At 38.4% G+C, this 18,413-nt stretch overlaps 1 protein-coding gene across 2 annotated transcripts in view; it reads right to left on the bottom strand.

The window, feature by feature from the left end:
• Nucleotides 1–7,423: 7,423 nt before the first annotated feature.
• The window catches only part of LOC143882114 (crossover junction endonuclease MUS81-like), a 30,221-nt gene continuing 19,231 nt past the window's right edge, over nucleotides 7,424–18,413 (bottom strand). The window contains exons 11-15 of one of the 2 annotated variants that reach the window (XM_077385538.1): nucleotides 13,818–13,976; nucleotides 12,616–12,695; nucleotides 8,816–9,053; nucleotides 8,510–8,596; nucleotides 7,424–7,787 (exon numbers count right to left, since the gene is read on the bottom strand). In XM_077385538.1, coding sequence (XP_077241653.1) covers nucleotides 7,689–7,787; nucleotides 8,510–8,596; nucleotides 8,816–9,053; nucleotides 12,616–12,695; nucleotides 13,818–13,976 — 663 coding nt within the window. In that variant the 3' untranslated portion in view covers nucleotides 7,424–7,688. Of the gene's footprint in view, nucleotides 7,788–8,509; nucleotides 8,597–8,815; nucleotides 9,054–12,615; nucleotides 12,696–13,817; nucleotides 13,977–18,413 lie in introns of those variants that run through there. The other variant, XM_077385539.1, reaches the window with a different exon arrangement.

The raw sequence follows: 18,413 nt of genomic DNA, 5'->3' as shown, positions 1-18,413 counted from the left end.
AAAATACTATGTGCAATGGATAACCAGAAATAAACAGGTCTGTGGTTGGTTACGAGTGGGGAAGGTGTTAGGCACCCCACTCGCCCAAGAAGAATTTTGGGCAAAAAATCATGAAATGGGAACGGGCATCCCCTAGAACATCAACCTATCTAAGCATGCATGACCCGGGGATGGGCAATCATATCATTGGCAATCATATCAAGAAAAACAGGGTTAACTCTCCTACCGAAAGATTTCGTTTTGTTCAAGACACGTATCAGAGCTGTTAACAAACTTGAGCAGCCCGGAAATAAGGTAAAACAAATGCTCAGTTTCTTGCCAGAACTTAGACAACGTTCATCTAAAAATAGGAAGAAGATTGGCTAGGATGCACTTATGTATACCATTCTCTTATAGGTGTCTTCTAATGGGCCTCATTCCATAATTAATTTCTAAGATAAAAACCCTCTTACTTCTTTGCCCTGGACCGCATCTCTCTTTCTCGCGGCGCAACCTCATTCCGCTCCTTCTCGAGGTTAGCAAGGAATCTCCTTTTCTTGGTTAAGTTCTAGAGGAATAGATCCTGACCTTTCTAAACAACAACGATTCTAATAAATTCAGCCTTGTCACGACTTGTTGGGGTTAGAATTCATAAAGGTAAATAGAGATGGCTGCAGTAGATTCTTTCAACCGAGTCTCTGCGGTAGTAAGAGGCTACAAGATGGTCATAGGGTTCATTCTCGCTCACACCGATGTCACAGCCAAGGCCGTGGTTGGTTGATTTCTACCTCTCCAACTTCCAAACAACTTTGTTAGCAAAAATATATGACAAAATAGATACTAAAATTAAAGCATATTTCTAATATAACCAAGTTCAAAAAATAATAATTTGTACTTATGATAACAAGATTTTTTTTTATGGAACTGATATTCCTGCTCCATATATCAGTAATTGCAACCTAATCTATGTGTTTAATCTACAATTCCTGTTTTCAATAACAAATCAGTAGAATCCAATAGTGTGGTGTCATCATCAAAATAGGATATCTACATAAAAGAGCTCTTAAGTAGAGGTACAACTTGGGTCTGGTCGGTTGTGATTTTGGTAAAAAAAAATGAATTGGAATCAACCCAAACCCAATTCACAAGTCAGATCAAATGCCCGATTTTCCCCAACATGTAGCCCCCTACTTCCTTTGGCCTGCACGCGGTGAGGAAGTAATTAGGATCTCATGTCAAGGAACTTGTTTCTGGCTTACGGGGACGAGGTCCTCGGCTTAGATGTTTAGGTGAAGCTCGGTCCGGGGATGATGGGATGGATGCTCAGCTCATAGGAAATGACATCGACACAGCCATCTTTTAGGGAAATGATAAATGCGCCCCTTTTCATCACTTGGGACACCCAGCCACAGTGTATCTCCGACTGCAAAGGGGCTGATGTACTTCACATTTAAAGGAATGAAGTGGCCTGACAGCTACATACAATGCAGTTGGGTGTCCCAAGTGATGAAAAGGGGCAAATTTATCATTTCCCATCTTGAAAATTTCATAGTAAAACTATAAAAAATAATTTATTGAAAGAAATTCAGATAAACATTCAATAGAAATGCAGACAAATATCTTCTATGCATTTCAACAGAACAGTCAATGTTTACCAAATGATAGAATTTTCATGACTATTCAAAGAAGGCAACAAATGCACTCTGAATCCATCTTATCTTTTGAGAAATGACCCATTGGTTGACTCGCATATCAATAGAATATTGTCTGAGAATTTGTTGGTTCATGATTATGGTGATGAAATGTGGGGCCAGCAGACTGATGTGTTCTCAGTTTAATCAAATACAAATGCGAGCCACTCACTAAAAATATTTCACCTGTCATAAAATTGAAATAACAGCCTCAAAGGCTAGATGGGAAGTGCAAAAACTCTGACCACAATTACCTAGTCCAACAATTCAATTGATTTGGGTTCGAGTTCCCAAATTCAGTTGAACCCGGAGTATTTACATAATCCATTGCCATAGTTGCTCCAGTTTGCCAGTCTGATTCAGTATGATTTATTTAGTCTGGTTCAGCTCTAGTCCATAAAACGATCAGCTTAAAACAACTGTGTTCACATTGATGGAAGATTGAGGAGCTCTTGAAATGATATGGGTCTCTGTATGCTTAGTATGAGTCGCATTGTTTTCTGGCCGATCTGCACTTTTGAACATGCCCAACAGAAGAGACAAATTTTACGGCATACCTTGAATCTTTCATTGCTAAGATTGGTTGGGTTTATTTCTGATTAACCTTCATGATTTTCTTGTTACTCAAAAGGTCAAAATTAAAATGTTATATAGGATTAGGACTATAGGAGTTTGAATTCATAATGAATGCAATGAAAGCAAATAGAAAAATGAAAAATAGATGTCCATTTCCTAAAAATAAGGAGATCTTTGAGAACCCGTCCAGGAGAACTTTGAGAACCTCTCTCTTTTTTTTTTTACATTGGTAGATAATTAAAATCTATAATTATATGAGACAAGTGTTGGTGTGCTTGAGGCGTTATATTATAACGCCTCCCATTGGTTTAAATGTTTGGGTCCCACATAGCAGAACCAATGGGAGGCGTTATAAGTATAACTCCTCAAGCTCACCATTTTTTTGGTGCCTTGAGCGCACAATCTTATAGCTCTAATTATATTTCAAAATTGAGTAATACTTATTGGGCAGTGATAAATCGACTCCCAAACATTTTAAATAGACTCCCCATGTGTCTTTTTCTCTCCTCTGGCTTAGAGAGAGAAAGACACATGAGGGTCGATTTAAGATATTTGGGAGTCGATTTATCACTCCCCTAGTTATTAAGATAAAGGAATAAAGTGGTTGTTCCAGAAGATAACCAACCTTCCCAAACTATGTACTAATTATGATGGTTTGTAATTTGTGGAAATCTCCAAATTATCACGGACAAACCAAGTACTAATTATGATGGTTTGTAATTGTGGAAATCTCCAAATTATCACGGACAAAACTGAAAGCGAGTTAAATTTAATAACGTTGCCATTTCTTAGTTGGTTTGTAATTTGTGGAAATCTCCAAATTATCACGGACAAAACTGCAAGTCAGTCTAAATCTGGGTTTAAGGTTTCTATTCATTGGCGGCCGTTTCTGAGTTTAAGGTTTACTTTCGTTGGCAACAACGGGCCGAGGAATGTTGCCGCTATATTCTTATTAACGTTGTTGTTTCTGTTTTTAAGGTTTTTGTTTGTTGGCAACGGCAACATTGCCATTATATTCTTAATAACATTGCCGTTTCTGAAGATCTCTTTAAAACTATATTCTGAGAACGTTGGCGGTATATTCAGAGATATTCAACAAAATACTTTGATAACGTTGCAGTTTAAAGGAATTTTTAGTGGCCATTCTTAATAACATGAGGGGTTTCACATGTACTATCTTCCACAAAATCTGAGGAGGCTTTTTAGGCTCTGATGGTGTCAGGAAAGGAAATAGGGTCTTTTTCCCACCACCTTTTTAATATCCGTGCGTGTTAATAAGATCAAAGGTGCCCTTTAGCATAGAAAAGTTTTGGAACTATCTGCATTTCGTATTTTTCTCTTAAAATGGTTATCACAGTTCCCAAAAACTCTCACAACCCAATTAAAAAAGAAAAGACAAGCAACAACTGCGTCCTTAATAAAAAGTGTTGTACTTATATCATTTCTATATTAAAAATTTTGATACACTTGTATCTTGATTGACTTAGATTGACAAGCTGAGGACCAAAAAGGGTGAAGGAAACTGCCAGATCTGTGGATTTCCAATTACTTATTTCCACAGTATATTTGGAAATCTGATTTTTTTCACTGTCGGTCGCATATTTGGAAATCAAAGGATTTGATCTGGATCCAAATCACAATACAAAAAGGGCTGCAAATGTGAGAAATCCAAATCAAAATCTTCTCGGCATCCAAACGTGCCCTAAGAGAAACTGTCATATTTGGACTGATAAAATTTCTTACAAAGATTTTAAAGAGAAGGAAAATGTTGAGAAGCTACAGATCTACAAATAACAACTTAGATCAATGTAACTCAGATCCAAAATTTATATAAATTATAAATTTGAAAAAACGCTTGATCATCTTAGCTGCTACCACTCTAAAATTTCACACATACCCCTATAATGGTGAGATTCTAAAAAAAACCCATCAAACTACAGGGTCACTGCACGCAACAGAATCACAACCCCTAAAAGAAATGTAGTAAAAAGAGTAAAAGAAAATGGAACAAATAAACAAAGAGGGAGAAACATATATATTCCTTTTTTGTTCACACTTGCAACATAATTACAACCCTAAGAAGAAAAGAAATGTAGATTGGGGTCTACGGTTAAAAAAAAAGGTAAAAGTAAATAGGGTCAGGGATGTAATCCTATGAACAGGTTATAGATTGAGTAGATATTTTTAGATTGTTTCTATTAGTGAGTATATGCTAATTATCTTAAATTTACCAATTTAATAAGAATCTTTGCTCTTATTGGCTATTAGCTTATTTAGCTTTATTAGGATTCTTTTATAGTAAGAAAGTGCTGTAGAAGAGATCTCTTATTAAGCATATAATTGCCAATTTTGAAGATATCAATGAAAAATAGTCTTCTTCTTCCCCTATTCTTCAGTAGTTCTTGAGGCTATCACCCTAGAAGTGGGATTATTTGAGTCTCTTTTCCAAGTCCCGTATTAAATGGTATCATAGTGGACAATCTTCGGCTTGCGTATCAACAATCATGGCAGATTGAACCAGAATTAAACAAATTGAGGCGGAATTGAAACTCCATTCTACCACAATTTCTAAATTGCAAGAATCCGCCTCTCATCATTTCGAAAATCTCATGAAGTTGCAGGATGTTGTTGCTCGAATAGAAGCTTCGACTACAAATTAGTTTACAAAAATTCTATGACGCTTGGGATCGATAATCATTTGTAATATGCCCTCTGATTCGGAAACTGGAGGTAATACTGTCGATCAAAGTGAGGTCGTTTTTCCAATAATCCCAGCCCCTCCTTCAGGTACTTTCCAACTCCGTTATACAAAGATCGATTTTTTTAAATTTGGTGGCGATGATCCAAAGAGTTGGGTTTATCGTAGCGACAAATTTTTTGGGGTTAATGGAATTGATACGGAGCAAAGGGTGGTCCTTGCTTCGATTCACTTAGAAGGGAAAGTTGTTCAATGGTTCCAATGGTTTGAGCACACCCATGACATTGTTTCTTGGCCAGTCTTCAAAAAGGCTATTTGTCAGCGTGTTGGACCAAGAGTGTGAGATGATCCCATTGGAGATATTATGAGGCTTCGACAGACTGGGACGGTTGTAGCATATCGAAAACGTTTTGAAAATTTATCCAGTAAAACTAAAGATCTTCCTAATCAATTTTTTTGTAAGTGCGTTCCTTGCGGGACTTAAAGGATGAGAGTGCAATTACAAAAACCTACAACTCTTGATCAGGCCATTGAGTTGGCTGGGCTACATGAGGAATCCGTTGATGCTATTAGTTGTCGTCCTCGACCCCCTCCTAAACTCGCTCTACTGCCTTCACTGCCGGGTCCGAAACCTCAATTTAATGGTAGCAATGGCCTTCCTCCCATCAAACACGTCACTCCCATCAAACACGTCACTGAAAAACAATTGATGGAACGCCGAGAAAAAAGCCTCTGCTACAACTGTGATGAGGAGTTTGTACCCGGACACCGTTGTAAGCGACCCCAACTGTTTCTATTAGAAGATTGTGATAACAACAAGGTTGAGGCAGAAATTGAAGATATTGATCTTTCCCCTGAAGAAATTCCACCTGCGGATTTACAGATATCTGTGTTCACACTTATAGGTTCGCCGTCCGTGGAAACAAATTTTGTGTTGAGGCGCGTTTATTTCCATTAGGCGCCTACGACATGGTTCTAGGGATACAATGGTTGACAACGTTAGGCCCAATAATGTGGGATTTTGCAAATTACGTATGGAGTTTTCTCGTGATGGAAAAAAAAAATTGTTTTACGGGGTTCCACGTCGGGTGATGTTCAAACAATGGACTCTCAACAGATGAGCAGGGTTCTGCAGAAATCTAAGCAAGGAATGGTAGCACAATTATGCTCCCTACAGGCAGAAAATATCACTCGAATCATATCTCGATGATGCCACATGAGAACAATGGCATAACTTTCAGTAACAATTTACAAATTTTAGACCTTGAGGACAAGGCCATTTTGAACGAGAAGGGAATTGTTACGATCAGGATATAGATTGAGTAGATATTATTATATTGTTTCTATTGGTTAGTATATGATAATTATCATATATTCACCAATTTAGTAAGAATCTTTGCTCTTATTGGCTATTAGCTTATTTAGCTTTATTATGCTTCTTTTTTAGTAGAAAAGTGTTGTAGAAGAGATCTCTTATTAAGCAAGTAATTGCCATTTTTCAAGATATCAATGAAAATAGTCTTCTTCTTCCCATATTCTTCTGTAGTTCCCGAGGCTATCCCCCTGGAAGTGGGATTATTTGAGTCTCTCTTCTAAGCTCCTTATTAAATCCAAAGCAATTGCAGTCTTGGGTATTAAAGAACAGCAACTAAAGGATCTGTTGGGGAGAAGTCAAGCAGAGCCCTTTCAGCCCACGATATAATGTAAGTACAGAGAGCACATACCTGCAAGCAGAGCCCTTTTAGCCCAGCCTGTAGTCTTCGGGTTCATCAGGGCATGGGGCAGATGGACAGGAGGTGGCAGTTTTTGGGTTAGGGTCCGTGTTCGTTTTAGATTATGACAACCGATTGTGAGTGCCAAACCGATTATTGGACTCAAAATTACGTTTAAATTTGAGTCCAACAATCCGTGAGCATTTATTACACCATGTTATAGTAATAAAAGGCTCCATCAAAATAGTAAGAACTTTAATGGCACGATGGGTCACCATGAATTATTTTTTTCATGATAAACTCGCGCCTCGTAGTGGTGAGACAGGGGTTGGGCAGGTGAAGTGGCTAAAAATCAGGAAACAAAATACAGGAAACTAGCTTCTCCAAGTGGTTAGGGACTAAAAATCAAGAAACAAAAAACTCTACTCAAAATCTGATCGAATTTTTCCTAAATTTTAGGCACTTTTCACCCTCATCTCCATCGGCCCTCTCAAAGTCTCAAATCTCTCTCCTTCTCCCACCTGGCCTAACCCTCTTTCAACCCCTGGACACACTAATTTATCATGAAAAAAAAAAATCCTTGCTGCCAAACATGGCCTTAAGGTCTTTTCACCTTGCATTTTTTTCGGAATTGCTTGGTATGGAATTCGTGCAAGATTGAGCCCGCACATGTCCCTATATATGAAAATATTATGTAAGCAAATATTCCATGAAAAACATTTCATGGTTGCCAAAAATGGCCTAGTTTTGTAGTTTTTACGGTTCCATCAGAGCTGTGATTCTGGAGGCATTGCAAAATATGAAAGAACTTGAATTGCAACTGCTGGATTTTACATATTATTTTTCAGCATCAAACTTTGAATCTCAAAAAATACCAATAAGTAGCCCTTTTACATGACGATGGAAACATTTAGTATTGATGAAAGAGGATACAAAGCCATTGAGTTAATGGGTTAGCAATGTCTAGAATCTTCAGAAGATATCTTCCCTAGCGTCGAACCAAAATACATTACTTGATTATGATGAAATCCATCAACCCCAAACTACTTTGAAGATGTTCTTGCTCGCAGCAGCACTGATCACACTACTCTGGTTCTTCAACATCTCCTCCTGAGCTCGAATATCACCCTCCTTTTACAAAGCAACCAAGCAGTTTTAATTAGTGGGAATGGTTCGACTGTTTTATTTGCTAAGACAATCATCAACATTAGAGAAGACACTAAGGCCATGTTTGGTAACCATAAAAATTATTCCATGGAATAATAATGGGCCCAAGTGTGCGAGACGGGTGGAGGGGGGAGAGGGAGAGGGAGAGGCTTGAGTTGGTGGGGCATGGAGGAAGCATCTGCAATTCCTAAAAAATAGTGAAAAAATAATACCTACTTACAATCAGTACTTTGTTTTCCTGATTTTTAAGAGTTTTCCATGCTCCCCGCATCCACACCCTCTCATGTTTCCCCCTCTCCCGCTATCTCTTACAATTGGCCCACAAATATTCCATGGAAAATTTTGCCAAGGTTGCCAAGGTTGCCAAGCATGGCCTAATTGTTGAACTTTTAATCAAGGAAAATAAATTCACGTCCATAGTGGAAATTTTCCTATTGTTTCCACTAACCATATTGCTGAAACTCATGAACATCCAATGGTATATCTGTTACTGATCTTCCCATGTTTTCCAAGAGTTGCAATAGATACTATTTATACAATGACATCTAAAAAGGGGCAAGGTTATTAAGATCCAGGTTCTTGGTGAAATGAGTATTTTCATTGGTATAAAGGAAAAAGCTCAGCATGTTAACAAATACATGCATTTATTCTTTTAATGAACCAAAACTAAAGCCGAGATGACTCACAAGAGTACAATATGCACGGGTTAGGGATAGAAGTGTTGGATACAGCTCTAGAACTGCAAATGCAACCTCCTCTGTAACCTGTGGAACCTGTATTTGTCATCACGAGGAAAACATCACGGATCAAAATGCAAACTAATATGCAGGAATCAATCTTGCTTGATATTATAAAATAATGTCTAGTTCAACTTCTATAAATGTGGAACATAACTACTTTGAAAAATAGATGTGTTGCACAACCACGGATGCTACAAGTAATTGCCCAAAATACAGTATAACTTGTTCTCTTGAAAATAAACGGAACATTACCTGCATGAGTTGGACAGCAAATAGATCACTTATCGTCATTTTGTCGAGATCTTGACACTGCTTAATAAATGCATCAAAGGATGGGCAGGTTCCACTGCTCTTGTATGTGTCATTTGAGAACTGTGTTCTGTAATAATGGCTTATTGCTTGTGTAAGATAACCATATTTCCTCAGGGTATCTGTCAAGCCATTTGTTCGATGTACATCAAACCCTTCCAAAATCTCTGTTGTGAAACAACTGCAAATAAGAAGAGCATTTTATATTGAAAAAGAAAAGAAAAAAAGAGCAAAAAAAAGTTGAAGCTAATTCAAACTTTAATTGAAAGTTGCCAGTGTGTAAAAGTGATGGACAGTTTCTAACTTATCTCTGAACTTTAAACCAACTTCAGCTTTAACATAAAACAATTATAGTTTAAAGTTTAAACCCGAACCAATTCCTAGTTAAACACCATCTATCACTCCAAAATATCCATGACATATTCCAATAGATCATAACAGAAGGTTTTCCAGAACTTCTGACCGAATTGACAACTCTAGACCCCAGTTCTGACATCAACATGATTCTTGCTGACATCATAGTATAGCTCCTGTAGCTGCTGCCTTTTCTTCTCTTCTGTTGTAAATTTTCATAGTAGCCGGGACTTTAGATGTGATTGCAGGTGGGATCTGTGGGCCCTCTGAAATTGTATCAGCATTCAGACATGAAGACATGCAGGAAGAGGCTTATTTGAAGCCTCCTTCCAGTTATTTGCCCTCTAGTATTGTACGTCGTCTGGAAAAAAATGTTCTATATGGTCTTAAACAAGTACCTCTCGCTTGGTTTGATTGATTCAGCATTGATGGGTGCTCGATTTCATCAGATCAGTTTCGATCACATCATGGTATTATCATTCTGTGTATACATAGATGACATTTGTGTTACAGGAAATAATGAGTACCATCTCTCTTCTTAAGTTAAATCAGAGAAACAACTCAAGATGAAGGACCTGGGTGAGTTATCAGGACTTCTTGTATATTGAGGTCTAGCAGACCTCAAGATATTTTCCCAGCCAGCTCAAGCATTCTATGGAGCTTGTCTCACAGGATGATTTGTGTGATACAACATTGTTGAAACACCAACGGAGTTCAATGTCAGCATTCAGTCCATGAGAGAGAGATGGATCTAAATGCTATGGCCTAATGTCGTGTCTTGAGACTCCAACAGTCTTATATGTAGCTACTTGTGACATTGCATGCTAGGCAATGTGAGCTCTAAATGTTAGAAGCTTATCTAACACAATTTTCTTAACTTCTTTCGAATTGTCTCAACCTTACTCATGGCTTGCAACATACTCATCTAATATGACTATATGAGCATCCGCCTTAGTTCATCCTTATGCTTGAAAAGGATCTCCAACGCTACATTGTTTGTAGGGAATCTCGTGATGCTATGCTGATGTAGACACATACCATCAGTGAACTTCATCAAACTCACCAGAATGGAGAACTGTAGATGGGCCTAGATATTTTCCTACCCTTGACCTTCTGAATTGTTTTCAGATTTCCAATGTTCTCTAGCATAGGGTCGATGCATGTGTGCGGTATATGGACACCACATAGATGGTGTCTCCTATCCATCAAATTTATTCTGGCAAGTTCATAGCAGATGCATTATTGGTGGTTGTTACCAAGGTTGCCAGGGCGGGAATTGAAAACGGGATTCGATTCGGGATTCAAAGGCTCCAGGGATGGTTGGGAGCGGGATTCAAAATTTCGCCGAGGAATCGCCGGGGAATCGCCGGGGAATCGTCGGGGAGTCGCCGGAGATTAGCCGGGGATTCGCCGGAGAGTCGCCGGGGACACCCCAGTGTACTTTGCAATCAAAGCCACTGGATTTTTCTCACATCATGTACATTAGCCCCCTTTGCAATCAAAGCCACTGAATTTTTCTCACCCATTGCCACTAACGATGGATGTGGGGTGATCAAAATGGGCGTAAATATCACTCCCCTAAACCATTCTCAAGCCCGGAAACCTCTCAAGCAGTTAACCATTCACACAGAAACCGTTCAAGAGGGGGTTTGGGTTTATATCCGGGGAATCGCCGGGGAAACGGATTTCACGGAATGGGATTCGCGGTTTTGAGTAATGTGAATCCGCGAATTTTATTATCAATAAAACGCGAATCCATAAATGAAGAATCGTGATTCATGTGGAAAAGAAATCGTGATTCCTAAATAGGGATTCGTGTTTCCGATGAAAAGGATTCGGGATTCCCCTATTTTGGGGAATCGAACAGAATCCCGAATCCGATTCGCGAATCGGGGAATCGCGATTCCCCACCTGTGAAAACGAATCCTGCTTCCTTGGTTGTTACTTCATATGGATTACAGAGGAGAGAAACAAAAGAAAGAGGAAAGGGGGAAAGAAGTGTGTGCGGATTGAATAGTAAACCCCACGACTTCACTCTCAAAATTACAAGTAGGCCACTTCTAATTCAACACCCCCTTCAAGCTAGAGCTTAGCTGTCATGAATGCCTCGTCTTGGTGCAAATAAAATCCGGCATAGGCTATTGCCTTGGTAAAAATATCAGCTAACTGGTTCTGATATCGGACAAATTGGGTAGGGACTTCCATGTTTATCACTTTATTGCAAACAAAACGGCAATCAATTTAGTGTAATATTTGTATGGGAGTGAGTGACTACCAAGGTAGTCTTACAGGTTCTGAATTCCCACAACACCTTATGTCAAAATGATATCAACACACACCACTAATAAAGCATACCCTGGCTTACTCCTTCATGGCTTCAACAAACGAAAGAATGCACAGCTTCATTTCTCTTCATTCCATAAGCCATCACTGCCGCATTGAATTTATGAAACAAAGCATATGGAAATTTTCGCAAAGAATATGTTGCCTCTTCAATCTATGCACCTTATCTAAACTCCCCTAACAACAAACACGGAGGGTTGCTCCATAAACACTTCTTGAAAATCTCCATTAAGAAAAAAGTTTTTAGACGTTTTTAATGTCTAACTGAAAGAAAGGCCAATGAAAATTAGTTCCAAGCAAAATAATGATGTCAATATAAATAAGATTGGCGACAAGAGAAAATGCTAACATTTAATCAATACCATAAGCCTAAGAAAAACCTTTGACTACCAAGCGAGCCTTCAATCAATCAACTGATCCATCTGGAAGATACTTAACTGTGTATACCAACTTACGACCATTCAAAAAAAAAAAATCACTTATCCCTATAGGCAAGTACGATAACTCCCATCCGTCATTCGCATGTAGTGCAGTCATCTCTTCACAAACTCCAAAGTTTAACTATGACAAAGTGAAGGTCCCATGATTTTTCCAATCTTTAGGGAAGGATGGTCATATGGAGAAACGTCAACTTGAAGTGCAGTACTATAGTGCCTGCATAAGGAACTATAGGCCTCAGTGAATTTATAAGATTTAGGCCGAAATTTTGAACCGAAACCTAAGTGATTCTGTTTCGCTGATGACTGAAATATGAAGCAACTGCCTGTACTTAAATGCAAAATCCCTATCTACATCGTTGTAGCCTCCGTGTTATGTTTTTCCCACAAATGTTAACACATACAGTTCTCTACTGCCACCACAGATTACAGATTACTTTATGAATACACGAGTGAAAGCAAAACCTTAAGCGATACAAGGTAAGTATGCCACATGCATAACCCAGATATGATACAGTGTTGCTGAAGGGAATAAAAAAATCACAACAAACCTTAGTCTGCCATAGAAGTAACTACAGAACAATAAAATATAATACAAGAAATGCTTACGCAGTTTTGATGCTTTCAGCTCCTTCGCATGCATTTGGGTCACCTTCTACCAGATATATCAGCTTCTGAAGCCCACATCTCTATAAAACAACATTTACAAGTCCAGAATTCGTAAGATAAGAGTTTGATATTGACTTTGGTTAGCCGTTGACATTCTCACTTCTACATGCAAAGCAGAGAAAGAGAAAATATAAACCAAATGCAAGTAAATCATGAACTTCCTTCACCAACTCAAACCATTACTTCTGAAATGTCACGGACACCCAGTTCTTTTCCATGATAAAGAAAGCCTATAATTGAATCTGGAGGCATTCACAAGAAGTTCTTGTTTTACATGATTTATTAAATACTACGAATACACGAGTGTTTCACAAACTCTTCAAACAATGAAATACATATCCTTAACATATTTAATAAATAAATAAAAATTCTATGAGTTCATTTGTGCGTATTCTAGCATTTCTTGAAGTTTAATCTTAAAATTCTATCATTTGCATGTGTTTCCATAAGTTGCGGATTTCCACTAAGATTCCCATGGTGACCGAAATCGAAATGTTTCCGCTTCCACGGTGACCGAAACCAAAGGCATTATTTAAAACCTTGAAGATACCCAATTTGGATAAAACAGATGAAAAAACCAAACTAATAACTCCCTTTATCAAGATGAATGCAAGTTGATCTCTTGTCCACATAAAAGGAGGCCAAATAAGGCCCAAGCTTAGTTTCTCTCTTATGAAACACCTATCAACCTCGGTATGCTTAGTCCTGTCATGCTGGATTATGGGTAATGTTGATGGAAGCCTTGTAGTCCCAATATAATCTCATCGGGCATTGATGACTAACCCCTAGCCCCAGATGATCATCTTGATCCACAACAGCTCACATACACCATGAGTCTAATGAGGCATAGACCGCCTCGTCCTCATCATTAGAGCAAATTAACTCCGATGAAGACATCGGGTGCTATCCAGACATCACTACATGGATTTTGATCGCTGAATGAGTATTAGGAATTCAAAGAATATGCAATCCAATTTAATAAAAAAAATTCTCGAATTTTTATGTTTCAAAAGATTAGGAAAAGTTGACCATCTCTAAATATTACGAAACCATCTCTGTAAAGGTTACTGACATTAAGTAACAATTAGCAGTGGAAAACACGAAACATCACAAAGACCTATCATATGGACTAGAAAAAATACCAGGAGCCTCAGTTTCTGATCTCTGTAACGGTTATCCTTAATTGAGTCGCATAAATCATCAATTTGCTTCCTTTCAACAACAAAATCAAGTACGTATTCACTATCAAGATGTTTATGCCGAGCTATCCAGATTCCATCTCCAACAGGTAGGCGCCTAACCTGGTGCAAAATGGCAGTTGTGAAATTGTTACCAATTACTAGCTGGATTTTCTTTTCTTTTTTGAATGATGTGATAGCTAGATATTTTCAGTGTATCAACTGCCGAAAATAGAAACCTACAGCTGGACATTTTCAGTGTATAATTTGAGAAAACAATAACGAAACAAATTAATTTGCAGAAAATTATAGATATTCAAATAATAATTAAATAGTACCACAAGATAAAGTTGAAAAGCACCACAGAAAGTCAAGAATTCAACTCAGATATCCAGAAGCCTTAATGCTTGAAAAACATACGCCTTTATTTCATTTTCAGGAGAGCGACCTATTTTGTTCCTCAAAGAAATATCAATGAAGTAATTAAGAAACCTGAGCGGCCAAAAGTTGTAAAAAACTAAAAGAATAGATGTGAAAGTTGGACTGAGGATCTGCCAAACTAAAAGATCAGATGTGAAAGTTGAACTGAGGAGCTGCCGCATAAAATGACAAAGAAAATAGCATAATATGTGAAATCAACAACATATAAAAAATGGCAAACAAAAGTGTGACATACCATATGTTCCATTAATACCATAAGAGGAAATAATCTAGCCAACTAGTTGAAAATCTAAGTGAAGTCTTAAGAAACAACAGTTGAAGAATCACCCCTATGAATAAACCAAGCAGGGAGGTAGCACAGGGGGGATGAAGATATTCATGAAAGGCAGAACATTTAATTACCCTTGTTGACCATACAACAAACAGTGAGGGGGTGATGAAGATATTCATAGAAGATAACACATATAATTACTCTTGTTGACCACTCAAGGATGCTCGTCAATTTGGTGGTTGGGTTGGCAAAGGCAGATAGGATGGCGGTAACTCTTTTGGTATGAGGGGATTGCATGTTAGAATAAACTCGTGTAGAAGTACTTCTGTAACTTAATCTCAATGTATATTGTCTTCTGTAATTTAATCTAAAGGATTCATTTAGCCGACCCCAACTAGTTTGGGACAAAGGCTTTGTTGAGTTGAGTCGAGTTGCACGCGCGCGCGCACGCACACACAGAGGGATTTGCTACGCAATTTCGCAGAAAGCCATTTCGCGGCTGGCTTTTGCATGTGAGAGCAGACACAGGTTGACTTTTTGTTTTATTCATTTAATTCATCTGAGGTGTCTGTTCTCACATGCAAAAGCCAACCGCGAAATGGCTTTCCGTGAAATTGCCTAGCGAATCCCATATATATATATATATATATATATATATATATATATATATATATATATATATATATATATATATATGAGGAAAAGGATTGTACGCTCGAGTGTACCAACCTTACGGTACGCTCGAGTGCCCAATCACATGTGGGTCCACATTTTTAGGATGATCCAGAGCATTCATTTGAAAGGCCCTTATATAGATGGGGTGTGTACCAAAAATCAGCTCCATAGGATCATCCTAACCCATCCATTTGTGGAGGTCAAAATGGACAGACACTGTTTGTCCACAAATCTGCCCATTTTTGCCCTCCACTTTGGAGGGGTTAGGATGATTCAATGGAGCTGATTTTTCATACACACCCTATCTATGATAGGGCCTTGCAAATGAATGCTTTGGATCACCACAAAAAAATGAGGGACCCATGTGATTGGGCACTCGAGCGTACCATAAGGTTGGTACGCTCGAGCTTACAATCCTTTTCCTCTCTCTCTCTCTCTCTCTCTCTCTCTCTCTCTCTCTCTCTCTCTATATATATATATATATATATATATATATATATATATATATGAGGAAACTGTTGGTGAGCTTAAGCTCACCAAACTTATGGTGAGCTAGCTTGCCCAATCACATGGGTCCCACATTTTGGGGAGTGATCCAAACCATTCATTTGCAAGGCCTTATCATAGATGGGGAGTGTACCAAAAATCAGCTCCATAGGATCATCCTAACCCCTCCATTTGTGGAGGACTAAAATGGACAGACACATATGTAAGGGACTCTCAAATGAATGGTTTGGATCATCCTAACAAAGTGGGCCCCCATGTGATTGGGCAAGCTAGCTCACCATAAGTTTGGTGAGCTTAAGCTCACCAACAGTTTCCTCTATATATATCTATATATATATATATATATATATATGAGGAAAGTATTGGTGAGCTTAAGCTCACCAAACTTATGGTGCGCTTAAGCTCACAATCACATGGGTCCCACATTTTCTGTGATGATCCAAACCATTCATTTGCAAGGCCCTATCATAGATAGGGTGTATACCAAAAATCAGCTCGATAGGATCATCCTAACCCCTCATTTGTGGAGGGGAAAAATGGGCAGATTTGTGGACAAACAATGTCCGTCCATTTTTACCACCACAAATGGATGGGTTAGGATGATCCTATGGAGCTGGTTTTTGGTACACACCCCATCTATGTAAGGGCCTTTCAAATGAATGATTTGGATCATCCTAACAAAGTGGGCCCCCATGTGATTGGGGCGCTTAAGCTCACCATAAGTATGGTGAGCTTAAGCGCCCCAATCACATGGGTCCCACATTTTCTGTGGTGATCCAAACCATTCATTTGCAAGGCCCTATCATAGATAGAGTGTGTACCAAAAATCAGCTCCATAGGATCATCCTAACCCCTCCATTTGTGGAGGACAAAAATGGGCAGATTTGTGGACAAATAATGTCTGTCCATTTTGACCTCCACAAATGGATGGGTTAGGATGATCCTATGAAGCTGATTTTGGTACACACCCCATCTATGTAAGGGCCTTTCAAATGAATGCTCTGGATCCTAACAAAGTAGGCCCCAATGTGATTGGGCGCTTAAGCTCACCATAAGTTTGGTGAGCTTATATATATATATATATATATATATATATATATATATATAGGGGACTGATATCCGAACTACCATATTTACTGTGAAAATATTGCGATAATAAAACAAATTTTTCATGATATTTTTTATTTTCTTAAATTATATATTTTTACATAATTTTTTTTAGCGTTTTTCCTAGTATAAACCAAAAACTTATATATATATGGAATAAGATTGTGCGGTCGACCGCACCTAAGTAGGTGCGGTCGAGGGCCCAAACACATGGGTCCCACAGTTTTTGTGCTGATCAAAACCATTCATTTGCAAGGCCCCAACATAGATAGGGTGTGTACAAAAAATCAGGTCCATTGGATCATCCTAACCCCTCCAAAAATGGAGGGCAAAAATGGGCAGATTTGTGGCAAACGGTGTCAGTCCATTTTGGCCTCCACAAATGGATGGGTTAGGATGATCCTAAGGAACTGATTTTTTGTACATACCCCATCTATGTAAGGGCCTTTCAAATGAATGCTTTGGGTCATCCTAACAAAGTGGGCCCGCATGAGTTTGGGGCCCTCGACCGCACCTAAGCGGTCGACCGCACAATCATCTCTCTCTCTCTCTCTCTCTCTCTCTCTCTCTCTCTCTCTCTCTCTATATATATATATATATATATATATATATATATATATACCAAGATTTTCCCCTGCTAAGAAATTCACGAGAATGATATCTGCAACTTAGTTGGGGAGTACTCTTGTTGAAGGTCTTTGACGTGGAAATTTGTAATTCCTATCCCTCCCACACGATCAAACGCTCGCCCACTTCTTCATTGGTTCCTCTTCTGTCCAGCATCATCGCATAGGTCATGCCAATTACAATAGTTTTGATAGTCTAATGTTAAGTCAGCTATTCTCTAGTGCATGTAGTAATGCTACTGAAGCTTTTGTAAATTCTGACTGTATGTGGATTGTGGAAGCACATGCAGTTACCATTAGTTTCTATAAATGAAATTACTTATTGACTATTGGAATTAATTCATTATTATGTTTGGAGCCCTGCCCCAATTTTTCGCTGCCGAGATGTCGCTATAATGTCATTTTCGTCGATGACTTAACACGTGTGACATCAATCTATTTTTTTAAATAAAGCCCATGTCTTCGGAATATTTCACACATTTTGTACATTTATCCAATGGCGCTATGATATTTGTATTAAATTTCTAGGAAGTGATGGTGGTGGTGGATTTGTATCACAAGAATTTCGCTGACTGTCAGGAGTGACGGTGGTGGTGGATTTGCATCACAAGAATTTCACTTTGACTGTCAGGAGAGAGCTATCAAGCAACAATTCTCTTGATCAGACACACATGCTCAGAAAGTAGTAGTGGCACAAAGAATCACATGGTCTTTTTGTGGACAAATTAAGGGGAAAACATGTGTTTTGCTCAGCACAAAGAAACTCCAAGCAAATAGAAAAGGAGAGATCAATCTAAGGTTTTCAAGAAGCAAACAGGAAATCAGACCAAGGTACTTGTGGAGGTTGGCTTTGTTACAGCATTAAAGTAAAAGAAAGAAGATTCATGGAGAAGATCACCCAAGATCTAGAATAGAGGGAAGAAAAAAGGAGAA

This window comes from Tasmannia lanceolata, unplaced genomic scaffold (assembly GCF_043159265.1).
Source record: "Tasmannia lanceolata isolate RefF3 unplaced genomic scaffold, GAP_Taslan_0.1 ptg000007l, whole genome shotgun sequence".
Lineage (NCBI taxonomy): Eukaryota > Viridiplantae > Streptophyta > Magnoliopsida > Canellales > Winteraceae > Tasmannia > Tasmannia lanceolata.
Note: the sequence above shows the minus strand (reverse complement) of the source record. Positions and strands in the feature narration are given on the sequence as shown.